Source organism: Lepisma saccharinum, chromosome 7 (genome assembly GCF_977018435.1).
Source record: "Lepisma saccharinum chromosome 7, izLepSacc3.1, whole genome shotgun sequence".
NCBI classification, from domain to species: domain Eukaryota; kingdom Metazoa; phylum Arthropoda; class Insecta; order Zygentoma; family Lepismatidae; genus Lepisma; species Lepisma saccharinum.
This window is the reverse complement of record NC_139235.1, coordinates 88,380,089-88,396,722: the sequence shown is the minus strand read 5'-3', so window position 1 is coordinate 88,396,722 and position 16,634 is coordinate 88,380,089. Positions and strand designations below refer to the sequence as shown.

General features: G+C 36.5%; 1 protein-coding gene across 3 annotated transcripts in view; it reads left to right on the top strand.

The window, feature by feature from the left end:
- The window catches only part of LOC145990330 (pickpocket protein 28-like), a 104,412-nt gene that overhangs the window by 46,582 nt on the left and 41,196 nt on the right, over nt 1–16,634 (top strand). For 2 of the 3 annotated variants that reach the window (XM_083126021.1, XM_083126022.1), the window contains exon 2: nt 15,511–15,647. In XM_083126021.1, coding sequence (XP_082982147.1) covers nt 15,525–15,647 — 123 coding nt within the window. In that variant the 5' untranslated portion in view covers nt 15,511–15,524. Of the gene's footprint in view, nt 1–1,494; nt 1,527–15,510; nt 15,648–16,634 lie in introns of those variants that run through there. The other variant, XM_083126023.1, reaches the window with a different exon arrangement.

Below are 16,634 nucleotides of genomic sequence, written 5' to 3'. Positions count from 1 at the left end.
CTTTGCTGTACTCATTTTTATTGGATGCGAAAACGGAAAACCTTTACTCTTCTAATGCATGCGATTCACTCACTACCAGACCACAATTGAGTATCCGAAGGGAAGCAATACTACGAACTATTTTTAAGAAATGTTTATCGTGCCGCTTATTGTTGCGGATTATTAAAATGTTCAAAAACATCCAATAGCCCTTCCGAACAGCCGCCTGCCGCGTCTGAAGCTGTGAACGGAAAAAGAAACACCAACAATTTAATTCGTATAAGTGAGAATGGATCTTGTAAGGGATTGTTGACGTTAGAGGACAGGTTCCGCGTGATTGTTGACAGTTGATTGAAGCAGCAGACAAAAGGAATGATGTTTTGGTATCTTTTCCTCTTACATATCTCCAAAGTGTTTCAGTCGGAACTTTCCAAGGTGGAAGTTGACTAGCAAAAATTATGTGTAAGAACAAGAACAAGTTTACCCCAAAGGATGCATTCAGTAAATAAAATCCGGCTACGTTCCCGTGAAACAACAGGGGGTACGGCGGTACCATCGTACCCCCCCCCCCCCCATGGAGCCGCCGGTGGATGGAGTTACTGTTTTGGATTGATGGAGTTAGTGTTTTAAGTTCACTTTATGCACAGTAAGGCTAATCGGGACGGGACCTATAGTGGAATCCGAACCACTATGTGCCTCCACCAGGTATCGACACCGGGATCCCTTGAGTTCAAGGCGACGACGATACCACTGCGCCATCGGGGAGACCCTAGGTAAATGAAGAAGTGACAGGTATTACCATAACATTCCCCGTCCAGCAACGAATGAAAAACCTGCCAGGACTTGCTCCTAGAATGTTGCTGAATAAAGAATTTTACACAGGAAACGGCAATGACGTTTACCTTTAGAGAGTAAGTGAAGGTCGGCGAAAGGAACAAAACCAGGTGAAGGGAGTGGCAAGGGGTCTTTGGTTGGAAATCATCTGGAGTAACAAGTGCTGGAGCTATAGAGTTATTCGTTACCGAACGAGGTAAGTTACTCCTTCACCCTAATCTGTCATCCTCATTGCTCAGTCAGAATGTTTAAAACTAAAACACTTATTCTTACATGTATTACTTAATGCTAAGCTACGTATTCCCACCTGGCCCTTTTAGGGCCATCTCTACCATCAAGTGCTACAATTGGTGGGGGAGAATTGCATCCCTTGGTTCGATTCCTGCGTTCTACAGGGTGAAACGCTACGTTACTATACCATAGTCTGTTACTGTGAGAAATAAATCCATATGTGCCGTGAAGTTTTGTTATTGACCTCACGATACATTTCCTACAGACCCGCATAACAAATATTACGCACGGCGTAGCACGTATTGATTTCCAGTGTTACATTAAGAACGGAATTTCCAGTCGATGTACGCCATTCATCAAAACTGTTTTCGTATCGATTGTAATTGTATTATTACCCCCTCCCTCCCTCCTCGCAAAACCAATGTATCCCCCTGTACTTTGGCTGAAGTTCTGACTGTGAACGGAAGTGCATAGTCACCGAGGTAAGTTCCTTGTTTTCTGGTTGTTACAAAATATCTATGGCAACATTAGTTTAGTTATTCAGACGAAGGAAATGCTTGGAGGTCGCTTCACTTATTTATTTATTTACGACTTTGTATTTCATGCCTTCTCTTCCACTTAATCATTAATTACAGTGCTCATTGTTTTCCTTTAAAATTAAATATATAGAACTTAAAAATGAAAAAAAACTCTAATAAATATAAAATGAAAAGAAATAAAATAAAATAAAGATAAAATGAAAGTAAATACAGTTTGCACACGAGGAGTCATACCGTGGGTTACTCATTAATTACACTAGTTATTATTTTTTACTAATTCAATGAAAAACATAACTGAAGAGCAAACTTAAAAATAAATGCAATACAGATTCTATACGTGGACACACCCACTTTTACACACATACCTACAGAGAAAGCAAATTATGTGAGCTAAAATCCTTATGCATAGTTTTATGGGAACTATTCACTTTACTCATGCAGACTGAACTGAAGTGGTGTTTCCTCGTCAGACTGATTCTAGTTTTGGAAACCTAACATTTCTTTAGCATGGACGATATATACATTCAGATATTCAATGGAGAATCAAGCCGCTATTTGGGATACATATAGCCAATGTTCGTATTGAAGAAGATTCAGAAGGCGTCGAAAAAGACAGCATTGAATAAAGACATTTTATCAGCACCTTTTTAAGACATTTCTCATAACCTTATTCCCCCCTTTCCCGACCATAATTTTGCATCTTAAAATCCTTTGCCTAGTCATGAGGTTGGAAATGATTCATTTCAACTATGAACCTTCCATAACATAGGCTAATAACTTTTAAAATTTAACCGTTGTTTGACACGTCCTTTCTCCTTGGACCAATATTTATTGTTATTAATTACCTTCGTCTCGTACAAATATTTATTGTTTATAATTACCTTTCTGGTTGTAAGAATGTTTATTGTTATTAATCTTAATTTCTGTAATTTACCTATCACTGATAATGTCAGGATAGTGACTGACCTGTATATACTTATCTTGTTAAGGGCTGTTACCATGGAAATTACGATTGTGTTTTGTAGTGACTTGGAAGTTCGGGCAAGGATTATATATATAAAAGGATAACCCAGCCTCATAAGCCATGGCAAACGCGGAGATCACTAAGAGGATACGGAAGTTGCTATACGACATTTCCGTTGGAGACGGAACTTGCTAGCGCCATCTAACTGCTTGGACGAAAACTAACAGCCCTGTCGAGGTTGCCATTAGTCCATGATCGGAGGCTAACTCATTAAACGATCGTATACATTTAAGAGATGTACATTATAAAGTATATTTGTATTACATTTATGTAGTACTGCGTTACGCCGTACATATTCAAGCACTTGAAACTTTTAATGAACTGTTGAAAAGATTTTAGACTTTCATAGAAAATTGTGTCGCATTTCACTATTCTCAAAGTTGGGTATTGACTAACTTATGGTAACGCATCGTGGATCAAGTTTTTGTTATAAGCAAGGTTATTAGAAGTATAAGTTATAATTACATTTCGATTTAGTGTGGCTAAATTTTACTTTCTGAACCAAAATTTAGGTTTATTGTGGAGAATTTTAAAGCTTCCGTGATTTTCCTTATGCTATTCCTGGAATGTTTAGTAATTCAGTGGTGATTGGTTTTGTAATTAAGCCTGGTGCTGTGACAGTGTGTTCGACATGTTTTATGTCTTATGGCATGCATAGTATAGAATAGGCTAGGAATTGGGAATTCGTGTTTAACGTAGACATCTCATTACAAAACTTTTACATGCGTCGTTTACCTTATATATTGATGAAATACCATCCTCTAAGAAGTGTCAAAGCACACAGGTTGAGTTTGATCGTTCTAAGCAAAAGTAGAAACTCTACATATTTTATGTGTGTGTGTGTGTAATTTAAATTCGTGTAGAATTAAATTTAAATTTAGTTAGAAACTAAATCTTTCTTGTATCCTACAAATGAATTTTTGCTGCATTCGTGAATAGTTATTGTTTTAAAGGAAAACATAGACATATTTACAACATTTTGGAATAGTAAATGATTTTTAAGTTCAACGTTGACGAATCAAATAAAAAGAACGTATATAGTCAACGTTACAACGTTACAAATTCTTACAGTTTGACATTATGTGGCTAATTCTTCATCTATATTTCCATACGATCAATTTTCATTGTAACTCCAGTACAATATTTATTTTTGGTAAATGTGCTGCGTTACGGGTACTTTGTTATTTTAGTGCAAAGGGGAGATATTTGGGTTATATTATTGTTCATCTCATTGCATGTCACGTGGATTGCAATCATGAAACTCCAAGGTAAATAATAGAAAAATCCTGAAATCAATTACAATAATGAACCATCAGGTAAGATTTTTAGTGTAAGAATTAAAATGTTGTTTCTTGTCTTGAATTATACGAAAACCAGAATATGACCCAATATCATCTATGTTTAGTAAGTGTATAAGAAATTAGAATATTTTTTCTAGTTATTTCCTTTGGACAATCCAAGACTAGTCTCCACAATTTTAATTATTCCTTTTTAAAATTTATTACATTTCAATTAAAAAAGTCGATTTGCGTTCCAAGTATCGAGCTCAAACATCGATATGCGTATTAATTGATAGTTCCTCACTGTTCGAGTACGTTGTCTTCCCCCGCCAGATGGCTCTGCTTGTACTGGGTATGAATAGTCTGTGGTTTATAAGGACTTAGAAAAGTGTTCGCACAAGTCAATAGAGAATATGCTCAGTGTCCCATCCTGTAATAGATAATCCTTGGTTCGGGCTTGGAGCTTTAATAGAATGATCAAGTTGAATTATATGAAGTTTAATTTATTTGAGTGAAATGGATTTTATGCTAAGCATATAAGTATTTAGTTTGCAAAGAAGTAAAATAGACCTCCATTTTCTTAGTGAAAACTTAACTTTGATTTTTATTTGACGAACTAACATTGAGATATTACCCAATACCCTGAGAGGCATCACGTGAATGCGTCAGTTTAGATCACGACGAGAATATCCAGCATCTCGAGGTAATCCTTATGATAGACCGTATCCCAAAAACGGTTTTTCCTTGCCAATACAACGTTTTTCTCCACAGAGAGATAACAATAATTCTCCCAGGACTCAAATGACGAAGAGTGGCGTCTGCAGACAGACATCGCTGAAATATATCCCAGCACTGAACAAGAGCGTAGTGTGGAATTAACGAGGAACTTCTGTTTTGACAGACAATCTCGGGCGAAACTGGGGGCGACAAGAGACTTTTCCCATTCTGGAGATGAAGATAGTTAAGAAACTGATACTTCTAATAAATCACGAGGAAGAGGAATTTAGATGTAAATTAAAGTAAGCCGTTCAGTGTAACAATTCAGTGAGCTACTAGAATTCAGAACTTGAGTTGTTGGCAAGTGTAACTCAGTGCTGGAAACTATTGAAAGCACCAATCCAGTGGAAGTTTTCATTGTTATAAATTAACCATAAGATCTGCTGTTGGGTTATTCGTTTCTGCGAAAGTATAAAACTGAGATCAGTCTTAAACTACGAATAGTATATATAATGGTGGACGGAGTGTAGATTGAAAAGAAGCTAGAAGAGGATAATTCCGTAGAAAAGTAAATGAGGGTCCGTAAATTTAAAGCTAGCTATTACAAATGAACCCCTTCATCAGTAGATATGAAAGGAGATTGATTCCAGTAAATTACTGACCATGGAATGAAGAACCAACCTAATTTGAAAGCTTTATGATATATAGGAAGATGTCTTTGGAAAGGCCTGACACTAGAAACGTTGTCTATGAGTTGGTGGTTACAACATGTAATAGAACGCGAATAAGCTGCTGAGTGGTTATATGACCGGGTTTCAATAACACTGATAAACAATGAAATACTCCTTTAAATAAAACTAAGTGATCTTTATGTATTCAGATGTGCTGATAACGAATATCGCATCAGTTTTCCTGTATCACCTAATTTTTTTTTGCAGAACACCCACATTTTATAGTTTTCAGGTTTCAGGTCTCCGCACCCTGCTCCGCATCCAGCTTAACGTTTGGTTCCTAGCAAATGGATAAGAACTTTTCAGCGACCTTGTGTGTTTATGATTGGCACTTAATATTTAGTGGAGGAAACATCTGGCAGTAGAGAAATTTCCTGTTTCTCTGTTAAAATTTGTTCTTTTGTGGGTTAGTCGAGTCTTAACTTCCTTTCCGATAACTTCGCGAGTAGCCGTATTTTATGTTTGTGTATGTTCGTGAAATTGTGAATGTAATATTGTGTATAGTGAAGTGAAGTGTAAGTTATATTTTAACAAAACGATCAGAGCATTCATAATTTTTTTTAAAAGAAATATAACTCAATTAATGAGTTCGCCACGTCACGCAAATGTGTGAATAACCCAAACTTGTTTTGTTATGTTTGCGGGGAATTTACTCCGAAGTCACAGAGAAATACTATCACTCCTAAAGTGAAAAAAGCATATGAGTTGTATTTTGGAAGTAAAGTAGACGAGGGAAAGAGCTGGGCACCAGGTAAAATTCGTTGTAATTTTTCGCGAACTTTACGTGGTTGGCTTAATGGCGCTCACATAATCAATGCCCTTCGGAAACCCTGTAATATGGACAGAACAGAAAGATCATACTACGGATTGTTATTTCTGTTTAACAAACATAGTGGGATATAGTTCTTAATCAAAACATTCTATATTTTATCCTGATGTTCCTTCAGGCAAGAAACCTATGAGTCATGATTTTATACCAATTCCTAAGCCTCCTCAAGAATGGACAGTGGATGAAACAGAACCAAGCAGTACTCTTCTCCAGATGATGAACCTGGACCCTCATATTCAAACACCGATACAAATTTTCCTGATCCAAATATACCTCACTTTATTTCCCAATCCGAACTAAATGATCTAGTCAGAGATCTCAACCTTTCTAAAGTTCAAGCGGAATTATTAGGTTCTCGTCTACGAGGGTGGATTTTATTACAAGATGGTGTTAAGGTGTCATATCGGAAACGCCAATAATTACTGACACATTTTTTCTGTTAGTAATGAGTTAACTTACTGCAATGATGTAGAAGGCCTTCTGCAAGAACTTGGAAGGAGTCACAACCCAAACGAGTGGAGACTATATTTAGATTCATCTAACAATAGTTTAAAGGTAGTATTGTTGCATAATGGGAATATATACCAATCAGTATGCCTTGCCTATTCTTCCACCGTGAAGGAAACATATGAAAATATGGATACAATATTAAAAGTGATAATTTATGAAAAGTATGGTTGGCAGATATGCGGAGACCTCAAAATGATTGGTATACTGTTGGGCATGCAATCTGGGTTTACAAAATTTTGTTGCTTTCTTTGCGAATGGGATAGCCAGGCAGAAGATTAACATTACAACATTTTGGATTGACCCATACGAAAAAACTTAATTCCTGGAGAGAAGAGTGTTAGGAATCACCCTCTACTTGAACAAGACAAGATTTTGTTATCACCGTTGCATATAAAGTAAAGGCTCATGAAAAATTTTGTTGAGGCTTTGGATAAACACGGTGAGGTTTTTGGGTATTTGAGAAAAACATTTCCTAAACTCAGTGATAGTAAGTTAAAAGAAGGCATATTTATTTGGCCGCAAATCCGTGATATCATTCATGATGACAACTTTGTGGAATTGCTAACAGAAAAAGATAAATGCGCATGGTTAGCTTTCAGACAAGTTTGCTGTAATTTTCTTGGAAATATGAAAGCTGACAACTACAAGGAACTTGTTATGAACTTGTTGAAGTGTTATCAGCGCATGGGGTGCAATATGTCCTTGAAAATTCACTTTTTCAATTCGCATTTGGACTTTTCCCCCCCTAACTTAAGCGTGGTTAGTGACGAATGCGGCGAGAGATTTCACCAGGATATTTCTGTCATGGAGAAACGATATGCAGGAAAATCGGTACAAAACATATTAGCAGACTACTGTTGGAACCTCAAGGAAGAGGTTTCTGGTGGCAGTTACAAACGGCAGAGTTCAAGAAAGAAATTTTGAAAATGCGAGTAAAAATGTGTTTTTTTTCTTTTGTTTTTGCATGAAATTTCTTCATTGAACAGTCAAAATCGGTCCTATATATATTTTTTAATTTTTTTTATATTTCATAGTTATTCACTTCAATATTTAAATCTTATTTCATAAGCAAACAAACAAAAATAATTTCAAATTTCGATGTATTATTACAAAGGGAATTAAATTTTTATTAAAAACAAAAAATGAAAATCCAGAAAAAACGATAGGTGATACAGCATTTCTACTTTCAGATTTGGATTCAGCGGGGTCGAATTATAAATAATCACCTATTTTCGTTTAAAGGAACAAAAAAAAAGTTTGAATTTGTTCATCAGTGTAATTGTATAAAGAGTTATCGTTTATTTATGATGTATCAAAAATCCCATGCTGTACAAAAAGTTGAATCTTTCTTGAAGCGTTCAGTTATATCTCAGAACTTGTGAACTAAATACGTGAAGAACTGTAAACTGTGATCCAGAGATTGAAACCAAAATCTCCTACACTGGTAGAAGTTTTCCAGTTCGTCGTCGATTTTGATTTTCCTTCGGAGGGGGCAATTGACACGTCCTTTCTCCTTGGACCAATATTTATTGTTGTTAATTACCTTCCTCTTGTACAAATATTTATTGTTTATAATTACATTTCTCGTTGTAAGAATGTTTATTGTTATTAATCTTAATTTCTGTAATTTACCTATCACTGATAATGTCAGGATAGTGACTGCCTTGTATTTACTTATCTTGTTAAGGGCTGTTACCATGGAAATTACGATTGTGTTTTGTCTTGACTTGGAAGTTCCATCACCTTCTCAAACTGGAGAAAGCCGAATGGCTTGTTCTAGTCACGTAAGCGACGTCATCACAGACGTCATCATCTGCAGGCGAGTCTCGCCCAAGGTTATTAGAAGTCTAATAACCTTGGGCGCAGGCGCGGCTCGTGCATTATTTACCCGGGGGTTCACTGAAGTGATGTGACATATATTCACTTTCCGCAAAATATACTTCCTTCGCCCAACAAAAGGATGGGGGAGGGTTTAAAAGCTTTGTCAAGAATTCTTTTTATCTGGGAGTATAAGGTTTTGTTGTAGGGGTGTGCGAATAAATTTAGGGCTGAAACTACAATAAATTGTGCCTTTATGAAAAAAGTTGAGTTTTGTTGGAATATCATGGACGTCCTCAAGTAGGGGCAAGTAATATATTTTTTCCCCACGAGGAGCAAAAAACACTCCTTCAGTCTGAAGTTACTGCAACGCTTTTATAATAATTACCAAAAATTACTGTGACTGAAATTAAATTATATGCGTGTAATATATAATTTTTGGTTTACATTCAATTTCCATGGGGGGGCGGCCCCCTTTTCCCCTTCCGGACGTCCATGCTGACTAATCAGAACTGGTCCTACATTTGTTAAAGGGAAATGGCAACTAATGGCATGCGCATACTAGAAATCGAACCTGAGACCCTTTCATTGATACGCGACAGGTTTGTTCAAATTTGGGGCTGGTCGACCAGCACACGCTTTTTTTCAGTGGACAAGGAAGTTTGTTTACGTTAATTATGTCCATTTCTATCGGTCATTTCTTACCTGCGCGGACAGCAACGCCTACACTGCATCAAATGACATAACCTAGGTAAAGTCCATCCCTCGTTTCACTCGCAGCATCACTTAATACTTTCCAACAAGTATCCAAGCACTTCAAAAACTAAAAAACTTGAGACTTTGACACCGAGCGACAGCGAGTCACGTCTTCGCGCCATTCTTTCTCTTTCGCGAACCCGAAGTGTTTCCACCTTTAAGGAAAAACCTCTGAATGCATGCACAAGGTATTTTGGTAATGTATCTCCTTTATTTTAATTCATCGCATCTAATTCCAGCTTCTATTTGTTTCCACTCATCCATCTCTGACACAATCTTGCATTTATTCTAAGAAGTTCGGTGCAAAAATGATACAAGAGAAGATTGAATATGTAATGTGTGCGCTTCAAACTTGAACCGCACACAGCAACACTGGAAGGGAGGAAGCAGCGAGAAAGGAGCCTTGTCCCGCGGCTTCTGCGAGAGAACGAACTGCGCATGACCGTTGGGTAGAGACATAGGTTCTGGAATCTCATCTCCCATGTATTTTGTCCTATACCCTCCTCGCGCTTCTGCTCCCGCACGAAGCTTTCACAATGGCACGAGCTGTCCTGTGGGGGTTCAACTGAGGGTCTGTCTCAGGGCGGCCGATTCGCGGTTTCTTCTTCTCAGCAAGAGAGTTCGCCGTGTTAAAGGCACAAATACATGACTTATTGTGTAGAATTTTTAGCGAAATAATGTGAAAATTTAAAGACATTGTTCATTGTTCATTCTCGAGGTGATTATCGTATATTACTGGGGGTTCACTGATCCTGTGCGCTATAGGGCCAACCGCGCCTGCTTGGGCGAGACAGCCGCCATGTTTGATTTATTGGGTGGAAGTAATGTTGGATCGTTTTTAGCGTATGTGGGATTGCAATGCAATTTTAAGAACTGCATCGAAGTATAAGTGAAGTGGGAGCGTACAAGGAATATGGTCTATAAGTGTCGTGTTCTCAATTGTAGAGGAAATTATGATGAGAACAGTAAGACTAATGTATTTAGATTTCCTCAAGATGTTACTGAAAGAGAGAAATGGATTAGGGCAATTCCACGTAATTTTGACCCTACGATAAACTCCAGGGTAAGTAACACAGATTTTATACTTATAAATAAACGAGAGAAATAGTTTAGTTCATAATGTAAAGATTGAATGTGCACGAAATAGGCATCTAACATACTTTTAGATTTGGTCAAGTTTTACTTGTTTCTTGCAAATCACTCTTGATAGCCAGTATCGAATTGGTAAATCTAATTAAGCTCATTTCTTTAGAAATGCCAAATTTAACTTGAATTACTATATTTGGTTAACATTACATAGTTGTTTATCGATGCAAAATGAATTGTTATAAAATATTGTTACATCTACCAAAGCAGTCTGTTTCGATAACATGTTCATCATCGAGAATTCTATACAACGTTTTAGTTTCAAAGTATGCTTAAAGAAAGTAAACTATAGAACTGAGCAAAATTGTAAAATATGCACATTTATATTCTTATTTTTACCCCGCTTTTCTGCCTCTTTAGGTTAATCGGAGATAATGGAAGGCAAGTTGATATTTAGGTTATGCATTGAAATACAAAGTACATTGTGTAACAACAAACAATTTGTTGGAATATTTTCTTGTATAATTTATACAAGAATATATTGTTTATGTTTCAAATAAACGTTTTCACACAAAAACATACTTTTTACCGAGCTATGCGAATAAGCAAACATAGTAATTTCGTTTAACTTTCTTTTTCTTGAATATATTTAATCACATTCTTTACTTGCATGTGCATAAATCATTTTGGCTCTACAAACTTTTATGTGACAGTTTTCTTGTGGTATTCCTAAACAAAATGATTTAGAAATTTTTACGGATGTTTGGTTATTGCAAACAAATAGATCGCCAAACTGTCAACCTAACCTTTTTCGTTAGTCTAAGCAAATCTTTTTTTTCTCTGTACCAACCGTAACCTGAATTCTTAAACCGCTTTGTAAAAAGTATTGGTTCAATTATTTTTTAAAAAAATTGTATAACTACTAGTATTGAGTTATTTTCCTGTAGTTTACGGTTATTACAAGCATAAGAAAACAGTTTTTCTTTGTGACGTTTCAGGAGAACACACGCTCCTTTCATCAGACATTTATTTTCATTTTGACTAAAGATACAGTTATAACAATGGTTAGTAAAACTAGTATTGAGACTTGCTGATGTCATGTTTGATTGTTGTTATTTAGCGTCACTTTTCTACCACTTTTGGTTAATGGCGACGATGAGGACGAATGACGATATGATGAAATTGATGTAGCACTCACAAAGAACATCCGTGCGCCGAACGGATTCGAACCCCGGATCCCCTGGCGTTGTAGCGCGCTGTGCTAACCTCTCAGCCACCGAGTCGGCTCTGTTGTCATGTGACCTCGATGAGAGAATATTGTTTTCCTTTCAACAAAAGTATTACATGTCTACTTGAGGACAGGTTAAGTAACTAAATACTGTAGATGTGTATTGTTAATAAATTGTAAGAACTTTACCAGTTTGTTCATTCTATGCTGGGGGAAATGAATGTCATATCCGCCTATGGTCTTTTTACTGCCAATTCCTGGCATTCTTAACCTTACGTCATGATTTGCTGAAAATGTTCATGGTAACCACACACTTGTATTTCTATATTTCAAAGACGGTCACAATTTCTGCAAGATTTCCTTTCCCTTGTATCTTAAGTTCTGCTTGTATAAAGCAAGTACCTAATAGTTTACTTCATTCTAAAGTTCCAAATTTACCTTTATGTTCTCAGTTATAATGCCATTTTTCATACGCTATTTCCATGTGTGCCAAGCACATTTCAATAGTGAGGACATTAGATGGGAGACTGTGCATGTGGATGACCGTACAGGAAAAGTCTTCAGAGTTGCTTTGGCAAGGCCTCGGATCCGTCCAGGTGCAATCCCATCAATTTTCCCTGGATGTCCATCATACCTGTCTTCTGGAACGCAATATGAAGAGGCGCGAGAATGTCCAGAAAAGAAGAAATGAAAGAGGGAGGCAGAAGCATTAAGAAGATAAATTGCAGACAGTATAGGGACAAAAAAAAGGAGTATGACGCAACTCACACATTTTCGACCATAAGTGAACTTAAGGATCAGATTAACAAAATCCATCTTTCTTTGCAGTGGGATATTTTGCGAAAGGAAAGTTACATTATTTTCTCATCCAACAACCTCTCTGAAAAGCCCCATGCAGTTAAGTATGTTGTTGTAAATGACTCACTCTCTTTGTCAATGTTTTATCGTGGAGTTGAAATTAATGAGAAGAGATTTTCACGTAAGGTATCAACTACACATGCTATTGAAGATGCAATACATTTCATGGAAATGTTCGACAATGTAGAATCAGCATGTAATATTAGTGATGTTTTGGAAGCCATTGAAATCCTTCTTGACAATGTAAAAGAGACTGTACATGAAAGCAGAGTGTCAGTGCTTCATTTTATAAAATCACAAATACGGCTGTTAAATGTTCGTAAAGAACGGCTGAGACGTGATTCTGAGATTATTGTTTTCTCATCGTTGTTGAATTTTATGTCTCCATGTGCATATAGGTTCATCCGTGATTCAGGATATTTTATTTGACCCCATCCAAATAGTACTTTGAAGAAATTATGTTCAGATATCCATGCAAAATCGAAGAGCAAGGTGAACGCAATTTAACAGTGTGCTCTCTAAGTACAAGTACATATATTACCCGTGAAAACTTTAACTGCTGACTCATTGCATTGCGTAATTAAGCATGTCATATTGGGAATTGAAAATTTAGGTATTAAGATTATGTGTGTTGTTTCAGATAACAACATAAATAGGAAAGCTATGTCCATGTTTAATGTTGAACATTAACATAACTTTGTGTATATTCACCCAAGTGATAAGAAGTGGCCTTTGTTTTATCTTGTGGACACTGTGCACTTATTTAAGTGTATTAGAAACAACTGGATCAATCAGAAAAATGAAAATGTGAGTGTTGTTTACCCAGATTTTGAAAACCTGTGTGATATTCATGTTGCATCATTCGCAACTTTAAGAACACTCTTTAGTACGGAAAGTGATAATATCCTAAAATATGCTCATAATTTATAATTAAAATCTCTGTGGCCAACTTCCCTAGAAAGACAAAACGTGGCACTAGTTGCTCAAGTTTTCAACCATATGATAATTGAAGGTTTAAAGCAACAAGGGCCAAAACACAATTTGCCGAACTATGAAGACACTGCAGAGTTCATTAACATTGTTTTAAACTGGTGGGAAGTAGTTAATGTCAAGTCTCGATGGAAAGGTGCGAGGTTAAGAAACATTTTACAGTATCCTCTGACAAACGAAGCCTCAGATGAGAGACTCTTGTACGTACCTACATAAATTCCTTGATTGGTTGGAAAAGTGGGAAAGTTTGAACATCTTGTCAGGAAAACTCACTAGAGAAACTTCCAGTGCCCTGAAAATAACCACACATGGGCTAATTGAAATAACCAGATATTGTACAGAAGAATTAGGAATGCAATACCTTTTGCCAGGAAAATTTCAATCAGACACACTTGAAGCGAGATTTGGCCAATACCGACAGTTGGCTGGTGCGCAGCACAACGTATCTCTCCGTCAGATTTTTGAGACGGAACAAAAACTGCGTCTTGCCAACAGAATGAAGTTGAAACTGAAGTCACTAAAATATGGTGACATCTTTGTAATTCAAATTGACGAGCATGGTACATCTGAATTGACCCTGGCAGTTACAGACTTGGCTATGTTTCAGAGTTTGAAAATTTGTGCTGCGGATGTTGTGGAAGCGAAGAGAGATCTTCCTATTTTGATGTACCTAGCAGGCTATTGCTCTTACATTGCAAGGAAAAAATTGACGTGCGATGACTGCAGCAACACTCTAGTTTTGGACAAGAGCATGCAAGATCTTCCAAACGATTCATTGGATTTTATAAAAAGTTTGGATAGAGGTGGATTGTTGTGTCCTTCAGAGGTGGTTGTGGATATTGTGCTGATCAATTATGTTGTTGTCAAAAAACTGATAAGCCGTGAATATGACGTGGAATTCTTGAAAGCAGTAAACCAGCGGGAAGTTGCATTCAATCTCAGTCTTGTGAAGTTGAGAGAAGATGAAGATAAGTGGTGAGTGAGCTGCAGTAATGGACACGAATGCGAAAAGGTTTTGAGAATAATTTTGTGGTCCTCAACAAATGCTTTGTTAAGTAAAAAGGTAAATAACTTTGTTGAAGGCCGACACAAAAGAAGGAAACTCTCCACACTCTAAACTTCTTTGCTGTTTGCCTTATTTAATTGTTGAAAAAATAATTGAGTGTTGGTACTACAAAGTACTATCTGTCGTCTTCCTTTCAAGAACGGAAAGACAATGAAATAATAATAATAATAATAATAATAATGAATGTGCTAGCGATGCTTCTGTGAGTTTATTAATTGGTTAGGCAACTCGGCGAATTTCCTCTGAACTCAACATGCGGGGTTTAACTTATTCTATTTCTTTTCCCTTTTTTTATAAAAACTCTAACGAGTTTTATGTAAAACTTTAAAATATTATTACGGATAATATTTCAAAAATACACGCATTTTTTAAAAATTTTCCACCAGGAAGTTTGTAACGATTTTTGACATGAATTTGTGTGATATTAGGATTTTTTTTTGTGGTGGCCAAAGTTGCTTCTTGAACGAAGAATGTTGGTGTAAATATTTAATATTTTCTTCTATCTCTTCTAACTATATTTACGGTGATGATAAATGTTAAAATGTAACTATCTCTGAGCTTCCAGTCCTTATAAAAGAGAAACAAAAGAAATTAAATTCTCTACGATAAAATATTGTCTTCCTTGAACAGTGTTAAGATGATCGCCTCCAGATGATGACGTCAGGACTGAGTGCTGCGGCCTGAGCCTCTAAGATGGTCTTGGAAGTTCGGGCTTGGAGTTTTAATAGAGTGATCAAGTTGAATTATAAGAAGTTTAATTTCTTTGAGTGAAATGGATTTTATGCTAGGCATATAAGTATTTAGTTTGCAAAGAAGTAAAATAGACTTCCTTTTTCTTAGTGAAAACTTAATTTTGATTTTTATTTGACGAACTAACAGAGAGATATTACCCAATACCCTGAGAGGCATCACGTGAATGCTTTCGAGTCTTCGCATGAACTTATTATTTGGTTTTTTAGTAAAATCGTGTTCTTTTGACTAGAAGAACGTGTTATGTTTGTGACTTGTTAATTTACTTCTCTGTTTTGTGGCAGAATTCTTCTCAGAAATGCAAGCGGAGATAAGTAAAATCTGGAACGAACTGAAAACCCAGGAGGCCAGGACAAACGAAAATGAACGATCCGCAAGGAAAGATGTAGAGAAGTTGAACAAGAAATTGGAAATTCTTGAGGTAATGTATGTCTGTATGTCACCTCACTTTGCTCAATGTAAAAGTTTCTCTTAGTCAAGAGTCCAGGGTTAGAATCCTCGATGAAGGTCGTATTTTCTTTTATGTTGGTCACTTTCGTCTAGAGCGTCGTAGCTTCAGGATCCGTGACGTCGTTCACGGACGGCCAGCCCGAGTTCTAAGAGGTTGTAAGAAATAAGTTATAGGAGAGCTACAGTGAAAGAGAGACAAAATTAAGGGGTAATAAGACTATGTTTATCACTGGTCCAGTTTGCGGAAATATGGCTATACTATCGAATACGACTTGGATACTTTTCTGAGGGTCCTCAAAAGCTAAATATCGTGAGCCATCTTTGATATTTATTTCGGTATGATGAAGGGTGGATAAAGATCATGATTTTTATTTAAAATATCATTTTTGTTGATTTTTTTATATAAATCAGATCTTTTTTGGATTTAAATCTATTTTTCATTTTTTAAAAAAACATGTTTAATATTACTTGTATTGTGTTTGGCATCATACTTATAGATAGGGTAAAGGGGGGACAGATGGCGCACATATTCAGTCAACGCAAAAAAGCTGCTAATTTATCTATTTATTTATTTCCAATGTACTTTACATCATTTTTCAGTCTTTGAGGAACAATAACAATGTACGATGGCAAAGTTCTGTATCACCATGTAGCGACAATATGCACGTAAAAAAATAATAACCTTTAGCCATCTGTCTCAGATGGGTGGGACAGATGGCGCAGTGGGAATGCGATCTGTATAGAACAGTTTAGAGCCTCACAAATTCTTCTTGGCAGCCCGGAGTTCTATTTTTTCACTCTTCCACACGCAGAGTAATTATCGGGATAATCTGAACAAGTTTCATGAAACCAGTTCGTTCATTATATGCATTGTATCCAGTCTGCTGTGGGTGTTAACTCTTGGTGCAAGTTGTAGGCACTCATTCATTTTCATTACCGGTAACAGATTCGTTGAGGT